The sequence below is a fragment of the Dreissena polymorpha genome, chromosome 4, assembly GCF_020536995.1.
Source record: "Dreissena polymorpha isolate Duluth1 chromosome 4, UMN_Dpol_1.0, whole genome shotgun sequence".
Taxonomy (NCBI): domain Eukaryota; kingdom Metazoa; phylum Mollusca; class Bivalvia; order Myida; family Dreissenidae; genus Dreissena; species Dreissena polymorpha.
The window spans coordinates 122,416,578-122,426,770 of NC_068358.1; the positions used below are offsets into that span (position 1 = coordinate 122,416,578).

Consider the following 10,193-nt stretch of genomic DNA (forward strand, 5'->3'; position numbering starts at 1 on the left):
TCCGTAGAAGACCAATAACTGTGCGTAAGGTGGCTTTATCAGCCGTCGATGCATTAATAACGTATTCATTTGAAGATTTCTAAAGAAAAGCAGAAGTTTATGAAGTAACATTTTAACAGGACTCTCATAGGACTTTAATTAGATTTCTGCGTAATAGAAATCATTCTTCCGTTACACATCAGCGAGTTGGTTTTATTGCGTGGGAAACGCAGCATGTGCATGGAATAGTAAATTGTGTTAACGTGGGTGCTAATATATATATATTATTCTTTAAGTCAATTGTTTAAGGAATAACTTTACATAAAACAATATAATTTGGAAGGCGTCAAAAAGCAAGAGATGATAAATATGACAAACTACACATTAATTAATGAAACGCATTATGAGGAGCCGAAACTTCCGGCAGAAATGCGCTTTGGAGTTCAACATATAGTATCTATAAGTGCATACAGTTGTTTCTTTGTGATAGCTGCCGTAGGAAACCTGACGGTTTTCATAACATTGTTTCGAAATAGAAATAATAAATCACGGGTGAACATGTTTATAATGCATCTTTCTATAGCGGACTTGATTGTGACATTCATTATGATGCCCTTGGAAATCGGATGGAACGGCACAGTGCAATGGCTTGCCGGTGACGCACTTTGTCGGATACTCATGTTCTTCCGAGCGTTTGGATTGTACCTCTCTTCCTTCGTGCTCGTGGTTATAAGTTTGGATCGTTATTTCGCCATTCTTCATCCACTCAGCCTTAATGACGCCGACAAACGAGGGAAGATCATGCTATGTTTCGCTTGGCTTTTCAGCGTTGTAGCAAGCTCACCTCAGGTACTACCAATACTAAAATGCAAAGGAATACAAATAACGTGCAATTACAAACTTTTGTTAAGGAGCGAAACATACATATTTTTAATTTAACTAGATACTTATCAAATATAAAATAAAACAAGTACAATTTTATCTTATGTAAAACCATTCCGATTTATCAAAAGTCAGGAATGTACATTAAATTATTCAGAACATAAAGTTTTAGTAATCATTAAGAATTTAATATGTTTTACCGAAGTATTAGACTCAAGACATTCGTGAAACTGTTGCGATGCACTTCATGTTTTTTCCGCAAGCAGTCCTAAACAACATAACAAAAGTGCGTTCAATTTTATTTGATTTATCGAACAATCGCGGAACAGGTATACATAGTTAAAACGTTTTTCTTACAAAAACAACCATAGAAAATTGAAAATATTAAATTAATTAATGGAGTACAAAGAAATGCTTTAAATATACGAACACTTACAAATAAAACGTATGTCTACAAAGCTTTAAAACGCCGTGACTTGTATGGTATCGGAAGAACCATCTAGAATTAAAAATATGTGTTACATTTATGTAAAAAAATACTTCATTAACAGTAACAATATTTTTACATTATTGTTATTGCTCTCAAAATGTCATGCTGTGACGCATTTGATCTGCAAGAAAATTTAAATACGATTTATTTGAAAGCTCCGCCAAAATGCGAAAATTACATTGTCATGGTGTTATATAATTTATAGTAAAGATAATTTACCTAAATTTGGTGTTTTTCAATCGAAACAAAATGGTCTTTTTAAGTGTTTTATAATTTATATTGCTAACACCTCGGAGGCAAAATAATGTAATAATCGCCGGTGTTTGAGTAATTCTTCGGGGCAGCAGACACCATGAACGTCTAGTTATCGTTACACTTCATCTTCGTAAAAACATATTATATATGACACATATTATTCTTAGTATTTAATGTTGTTACTGAGCAATAGAATACAAAATATGTATGTCCTATTTAAGTAAAGTATATTTACGTGGAATTGAACACAGTTAAAACGCATTCCTCGTTAATGAGACATATTTTTGTTGGTACTGATGTATTCCTTCTTTATTTTACTAGAGTTGTAATGCTTAATATATTATGGACAAGAACTATTTCGAACTAATAAATCCGGCCCCATTGAGTGTTTATGCTTGTGTATAAATTTAGCACTTGAAGTGTTAACCCACAGTCATTTTTTACATATCTTGCTACCAATATGTTGCTTCTTCAAATGAATTGTGACAGAAGATTTCTTGCAAAAAAGCAATCGTTTTCGCAATATATTTATTGAGGTTTCGCTTGAATGTGTTAAATTTTATCATATTATAGTTACTCTTTTGTAAACTCAATACAAGTAATAAAATAAAAATGTATAATAAAAAATAGTGTATGGTTACACATTTACTTCAACACATTAAACAGTTTAGTAATGACAAGAACAAATGCATATACTTAACATCGTGATTTTTTTAACTATGAATAATATGAAAATTATAACCTTGACATTTTAATTTGAAAAGACGTTGTTTTCGTTATCGGCGTCTCGCAAATAACGATGATAAAATTTTGATAATGACTGTACAGCCCAAAGGTTGTAATTAAAAAAGTATGTCTAATGATTGATGATCAATGATCAATAATGAGTACTAAAACTAACAAATAATAAGTAAATTTGTTTGTAATGGGTAATAAATAATAATAATTTATATTTAACATACACGATTTTTAAGTTCAAAGTTTCATTTCAACGATTATTTTTGTGATCTGATTGCTAGTAATCAACAAAATGTAAAGTGATGAATTTATCTCCATGTTTATTATCATAAGTTAGACAGCAAAGAAAAATGAAAGCCAAGCTATATCACACAATTTATTGTCATCTTTGAAAACCATTTCATAATGTTTGGAATAAGAGCTCAAACAGGATATTGAGAGCACTCCATATTTCTATTTTGAGCATGGAAAACGCACTTTGAAAAAACTACGAAAATGAGATCGTCCAAAATTGGCTTTGGGTCAAATGGTAATCTCTTCGTATTAATTGCTCAAGGCAGCACAGCACTGTGGTTAAACGCATAGACTAAAATGAATCACAATTAATGATTAGCATATTCAAACGAGTCTTATAAAAGAAATATCTGCTGTGGTGTGTTATTTAAAAAAAATGGGATAACGGGTTTTCGGGATTGATAATCGTTCTCGACTCTAAGAATTGCTGGTCAAGGAAACGAATACTTTTCCGAGCAACCGACAATGTTTTTTTGTATGAGTGTTTAGATATAGCCCATGCTTTCCTTCAAAACGTTAATGAAATATATTATGCTAATGATACCGTTTTTTTGTTAGCACCCTCATTCAAATCATTAATGCCAGTCAATAAATTCAGAAAAGCGACCGTCATTATATAGATAGAGACATATATTTAATAGTAAATTAACATGGAGGTAGGATTGTTTTGTCAAACCTTTCATTATGCGTGTTTGATTGTATTATATTTATATATGTTATTTCAGAGTGTGATATTCCATCTTGAGGCACATCCTGACCACCGGTGGTTCAAACAGTGTGTAACCTTCAACTTCTTCCCCACTCCGTCTCACGAACTGGTGTATAACTTAAGTTTCATGATTGCTATGTATGGCTTGCCACTTGGAATCATTACATTATCGTACGTTCTAATTCTAAGAGAAATATCCAAGAAGACTAGACAAAGCAAAGGTAAGATCATTACTACGCGTGAGCTTAGAAATTGGTTACGTTTTGTTTTGTACAGGTTTTTTTGAGGTTATGGTAGATTATCTTTAAAACATTTAAAAGAAAAGGTAAACCACTTCATATTAAAACTTTCCTTTAAAATTAATAATTTTTTGTCAGCTTTAATATAATAAGTAAAATAATACGTGCATTTAGTGTGAAGAAGAACACAAAATATAATCACATCTTCTTGACTTACATATGAATAGGTCGTCGTATATGACAATTTCCCCACGCCATAATACGATTTAAAATGTTTCTTTTAAAAGAGGAAATGCAGGATCTGAACTCTTCTCATACCAGCGGCAGATTACGCAGGTCAACTGTAGGAAACATCGAAAGGGCAAGATCAAGAACGCTAAAAATGACCATTGTTATAGGTATTTTTGTTTGGATACCTCGTATTAAATGTCTACTTATACTGTACGTATTACAAATATTACAAATGGACATTATTACTCAAATGCGCCATAAATTGGTGGACATTAAATGTTTTAAAACATTTTACTCATAGTTATGAGTAAATTTGTTATTCTCTTTTCTCAAAATACTATTAAAATCTCATCATCTTTATAACCCATATCATCATCATTATCATTATCAAACAAATAATAAACCAAAGACAAAATAGGAGTGAGTGCTTGTATTTGACAGGACTTTCAACATATAAATGCAAACAACAATTCTTCTGACGCCCGTATGTGTTGTATGTGCAATGTATATAGACCTCAACGGCAACGCTCAATTGATTAGCCTCGAGACGACTGGAGACGGTTTAACATCTTTGTTCAGGTGTATAAAGAACTGAAACGATACTATTTAACTGCTGTAGGGCATGTAATTATGAACACTTCACATGCACATGTGTGTCATGTGAAAAAGTGCAAATGTATTCATAACAATTAGACGTCATGTATATATCTCAAATAAAGAGTTACTGTTTGAATAAACTGATCCCGGCCGATGCCCAAAGTGCACACAGGACGCCCCCAATGCCCATCAATCACGCTAACTTGCTTAAATATTATAAATTAACAATTGTGAAACATTAATTTGTTCAAAGAAGCTGCTAATATCTGCAAGATTCATCCATCACCACCAATCAAGAGAAGTGTACATGACTTCACGTACACCCCATCAGTAGTAATAAACGATTCAGGTAAAACCGCGAGCGGGATACGCAACCCTACTGCCATTTTTTGTTTTCTTATTTTTTCTTTTAATGGCAGGGGGACGTTTGAGGACCCATTGCTCGAGACCGGTGTCTAGGTGCCTTCATCACCTCCCGAAACCTCTAATTTAGAGAAATCTACAAATAAGCAGCTATTAAGATACTGTAAACATTAAGTATTTTATAGTAAAAAATGTAATTAAAACATTATCAATTTCTTTGCGCAAGTTAACATAACAAACAAACATCAAAAGCATCCTGCACACACCCCGGACATCAACAAGAAACAAACAAGTCACTCAAGCCATAAAATCCATAAGGCATCTAAAAAGAATGTTGATAAATCATAAATATTCCGAGAAATATATAAATGCATATGACGAATTTAACAGCTATATTAAACCGACTTCAACATCTATCAAGTCACACCCAAATGAAAATATTAAGTAATCGTACAATAAAAATGTCTTTAAAATTAAACGTTCATTACGAACGACAACAAAAAATAATAACACTGACATTTAGACATACCGATATTTCAATAAGTATGCTGGAGGTACTATCTCCAGGAAGTGAGAGTCTCGAAAAACATGACACCCATAACTTAAAAGACCTTATTCAAACACAATATTAAGTAAAAAATGAGTAAAAATAATCAAGAAAACTTAGCTGCTTCAGACTTAAATGAAAATACACCCATCGTCTTTCCCAGTAAAGGAATCGGTTCGTGTTAAGATCCCATCTCACATGGACTAAAAACCGAACTGAAAATATACTAAATATAGACTTTTAAAAGCAAAATTATAAACACAAAAGCAATGTAACCAATTATTTAACCATACATATGCTCATTTAGGGCGGGCGGGCGGGCGGGCGGGGTTATCGCCCTTTCGTTTTCTTGCTCCATAACTATGCCTGTCAAAAACAACCCTCGAATGGCGTCTCACTAGATTTGCAAATCATATATACCCCAAAACGAAAAACTCGTGCGCTTTCGCGCTAAAACATGCACACAAAACCCGTGCATTATACGCGCTAAACCATTACCATAATCTCTCTTCTAAATAACACGTATTAAACCATACTCTACCGTATTTATCAAACCGAGAATAATTTCATTTACTCATAGTTATGAGTAAATTTATTATTCTCTATTCTCAAAATACTATTAAAATCTCATCATCTTTATAACCAATATCATCATCATTATCATTATCAAACAAATAATAAACCAAAGACAAAATAGGAGTGAGTGCTTGTATTTGACAGGACTTTCGAATAAAACAAAGAGAGAATACAAATAATATAAAACATAAAATGAATACCTAAATATTCTCCACCACGTTATATACCTCTCGAACTGTGTTTTAACTGAAAAGATACAATTATAAACATTTGTAAAAGCAATAAAATTAATTCAATCAAAAATAGGCACACTATGGCCTTAAACAACGGTCAACTGACCACACAAGCCAACTGGCTTATCAACATCAGGCACACTCTGGCCTTCACAAACGGTCAAATGACCACACAAGCCAAACGGCTAATCAACATCAGGCACACTCTGGCCTTCACAAACGGTCAAATGACCACACAAGCCAAACGGCTAATCAACATCAGGCACACTCTGGCCTTCACAAACGGTCAAATGACCACTCGAATAATGCACAAGAGAATTAAAAAGATATAATAAAACAATATTTACAAAATTAATGATAAATATTAAAACGGAAATAAAAAATATCATAATCATAATCATTATAATAATAATAACATACTACATAAACCATACCTTTATGTTCTCCAATACTAAATACTAGTATACCATTCGAACTGTCCAGTTACTGCACTGCAAACCGATTTGAAAATGCCATCACTGTCCATTTCATCCTGCCATGTTCGTTTGTCACTGTTGTTCATGCTTCTGTTGTCCCAATTGCTGCTGTTGGGCAGCTGAAGAGACTGTGGCCGATGGTGGTACTCTCCGTCCTCGACCGATAACGTTTCCGGGAGCCCCAACGTTGACCGCACAACCGGAAGCGAAGTGTCCGACATTGCCGCACTTGTAACACATGACTTCTCCCAGCTGGTCGAAAATGCCTCTACCGCTGCCGCGACCTGCTTGACTATAGGATGTTGAGTTTTGAAAAGCATTATAATTAACAGTGGAATTTAACATTGCTTTCTTTCGCTTATCAGCTTTTGCAACCGCTCTTTCCTCTGCCTTACGAATTTTTCTATCATCATCCGAATACTGATGCATAGTCAATCATCTCATACTCATTGACAGTGTTCCAACCTGCAGATGAACTGTCAGCAATTCTAATTATCTTAACGAAAGAGCCTTTTCACACATGTTCGCAATGTCAAAAAGTTCATTATTGAAATCAAATTGCTTTTTGTTACCAATGTTATTGAAAGAAACAGAACTATCAAGTCTAACCTTTTTTCTCGAATTTTCTGCAACCCATTCCGCTTCTAATTGAAAATCCTTTCGAAGGTCCGAAAATTTTCTGTCCAACAGGCTCTGAATTTCCGTCATTATTGATAAACTGCCATCCACCCTTTCGTTTTCTTGCTCCATAACTATGCCTGTCAAAAACAACCCTCGAATGGCGTCTCACTAGATTTGCAAATCATATATACCCCAAAACGAAAAACTCGTGCGCTTTCGCGCTAAAACATGCACACAAAACCCGTGCATTATACGCGCTAAACCATTACCATAATCTCTCTTCTAAATAACACGTATTAAACCATACTATACCGTATTTATCAAACCGAGAATAATTTCATTTATTTAATATCATTAAGTATTTACATTTTATGGTACTTTAACAATAAAAATATTACATATAATTTGTGATAACAAGTTTGTGGATTTATTAAAAACGTTTTATGATTGCAGTTGGGGTTTTCGTCTTTTGCTGGACGCCGTATTATGTAATATCGGTTTGGTGGTGGTTTGACAAGTAAGAATAAACTTTATTTTCATCTCTCTTTTCAACGGCGTTAATTGCGATCTTCATTAGCAGCTATGCTTCCCCTAATAATTTGCGAACGGATATTTTATTACCCAGCAGTGTCATTTAATATCCCTATAATCCTTGCGTTTTAACAGCCGTCTTTTGATAATGCCGTAAAATCAACCTCTATAATTATGTATCACACCAATAAATCAATGAATCGCAAGGCGTAATATAATATTGCCAATGACACACTTAGATGATTAAAATAATACAATATATTTGCTATAATTGATAACGCATACGAGGCTCATTTCAATAGAAACATAGTGTGGTTGGTGGCATTATCGCTAAATGTATAAGGAAGGATAAAGTTCTTAACTATAATTAAGTATATTGGGGATTGTTTTTTTTGATAATAATATACACATACTTAATTACTGTACACATATGCCTGAATAAAAAAACAAGTAGCCATATCTATAAACTGCATGATTTATATATATAAATCGTAAAATATCATAATTGTGTTTTCCAGAGAATCCGCACAGAAGCTGGACCCTAAAATACAAAGCAGTTTATTCATATTTGCTGTATCGAATTCATGTGTTAACCCGATTGTTTACGGTATGGCTATTGATTTATTTATTTAAATCTGTTGATACAATGTATTGCATAAAAAATTTGTACATATACAAGTCAGAAATTTACTTGTATTATTTTCACATTTCTTTTGGTAATAACATTACTTAATTTCGTTACTTCAATAAAGTGTATGATCTTGTTCAATTACCATCCTCCTTGTAATCTTCAGGACTATTTACAATCAATTTTAAACGCGAGTTCCTCCGATGTTGCTGCTGCCTGAAACCTAACTTGCGCAAATCGAAGATGATGTATCAAACCGCAACTAATGTAATGGAAGGTCGGTCATTATACTCCAGAACATCCCACAGCTCATTGCACCCAACAACAAACCACATGGGACCAGGCCTCAGGATTAAAATGGAGAAGAAAAATTCAGGCGATACAGTTATACGTTTCTCGGTCCAGGGCAATAGGCGGGACACGTCAAGTTCGTCCAGCGAGTCCAAAAGCTCACGAAATGGCTACGGACAAAGGGACAGTCGTCATAATGTGAATAATTTTCTCGTGGTTCATATGAAAGGTCAGGATTATGACATCGATAAATGCTGATTTGAGCATCTCTCAAATATATTAAACGTATTTTATATTTACAATTGATATTTACAAAATCCGGTATACATTTCAACTTGTGAGGTGTGTGTACATTTGTATATGTCCCTTACAGTTGTGAATAAATCAGTGTATGTCTTGTTACTAAGCGGATCGGCAGTTGTTATTTACTGCTACTATACTAACGTCTATTTTACGACAGCGTAGTGAGTTTTATACTTATCACAGTGTTACAGTTTAGCATATTTGGTACAGTCCCTTGATCAGTATCATTATACACGTATTGTTGATGTCCACAACATGGCTTACGAATTAACCATTAATATAAAATCCATCAGTTATCAGTGGCAACTTCTGTGCTAATGTTGCATAAGCTTAACTATACAAGATTCGTATTTAAAACAAAATGGTGTCCGCATTTCAAATAAAATTTTGAAACTTTCTTTTTTATACAGATTGAAGCATAATCGTTTATTTCAAGACACGGTCTATTACTTTATTTTTGAGTACCATTATAAAACGGGCTTTTAACTTTGTTTAAGTTTCCTTTTTCAGATAATTAAAGAAATCATGATTGTGACCTGTAGACGCAGTATTCACAAATTATAATAAGAATAAAGTAATGAAAACTTTACAATTATTTTTAACACTGTTAACTAAAATAACACCGGCGATTCCGGTAGTTCGTATTTTCAAACGTCATAACTTACATGTATGTATCACAACCCACGCATGTGTATTAAGCTCGTTAATTGTTGATTATACCCTTACAATAGTTTTCAAAGTTTCATCATGATTTGATTACAATTGTTTGACTCCATACGCGGACATGTTAGCCTGTTTAACGTACATGGCAAACATTGAATGAACTCAGTTTCATTCTCCGATCATGTTTTTGCTTATGCAAAGCAATATGTTTAAGCTAGTCGTGTTGATAAAATATTTTTACAGGTAATTTTATTATGTAACCGCGTAGGGTTTTACAATCGTCACTATTATACAAAAACTTTCATAGTATTTTTCAAACGGCTTTCATTCTCCTGCTTTTTCTTCGAAGTTCTCACTCTCATTAGACAATTGACATTCATTCAGCTGAACATAGCCATTATTGTTTTTATTGCCTCGATCTAATGAATGCTTTCCGATTAAGACTATGAAGACTATATTTAATTTTCCTTGTTCGTGTTTCAGACTTTTAGATAATATTCCATAAATATAATAATCAATTATAAGATTGGCAAAAGAACAGTGTTTC

General features: G+C 33.4%; 1 protein-coding gene and 1 long non-coding RNA gene across 3 annotated transcripts; one reads left to right on the forward strand and one right to left on the reverse strand.

Moving 5' to 3' along the window:
• Positions 1–348: 348 nt before the first annotated feature.
• Positions 349–9,016, forward strand: LOC127878750 (adipokinetic hormone/corazonin-related peptide receptor variant I-like). Its single transcript, XM_052425277.1, has 6 exons — positions 349–828; positions 3,364–3,568; positions 3,874–3,984; positions 7,684–7,747; positions 8,280–8,368; positions 8,556–9,016. Exons 1-6 carry the CDS (start codon positions 349–351, stop codon positions 8,936–8,938), a joined length of 1,332 nt encoding a protein of 443 aa, XP_052281237.1. The 3' UTR covers positions 8,939–9,016.
• Positions 4,233–7,577, reverse strand: LOC127879583 (uncharacterized). 2 transcript variants are annotated; one of them, XR_008049163.1, is made up of 2 exons: positions 6,101–7,577; positions 4,233–5,539 (listed from the first exon to the last, which is right to left on the reverse strand). It is a non-coding gene; the product is annotated as an uncharacterized LOC127879583 (long non-coding RNA). The 2 variants fall into 2 exon arrangements; XR_008049162.1 differs by having other exon boundaries at positions 4,233–5,550.
• Positions 9,017–10,193: the final 1,177 nt, after the last annotated feature.

Bases quoted from the DNA above. Each gene is read 5' to 3' on its own strand.
- LOC127878750 (XM_052425277.1), top strand. From the start codon at position 349: ATGACAAACTACACATTAATTAATGAAACGCATTATGAGGAGCCGAAA. The intron at 3,569-3,873 runs GTAAGATCATTA...TTCTTTTAAAAG, and splicing joins GAAGACTAGACAAAGCAAAG to AGGAAATGCAGGATCTGAAC. The intron at 3,985-7,683 runs GTATTTTTGTTT...TTATGATTGCAG, and splicing joins AAAAATGACCATTGTTATAG to TTGGGGTTTTCGTCTTTTGC.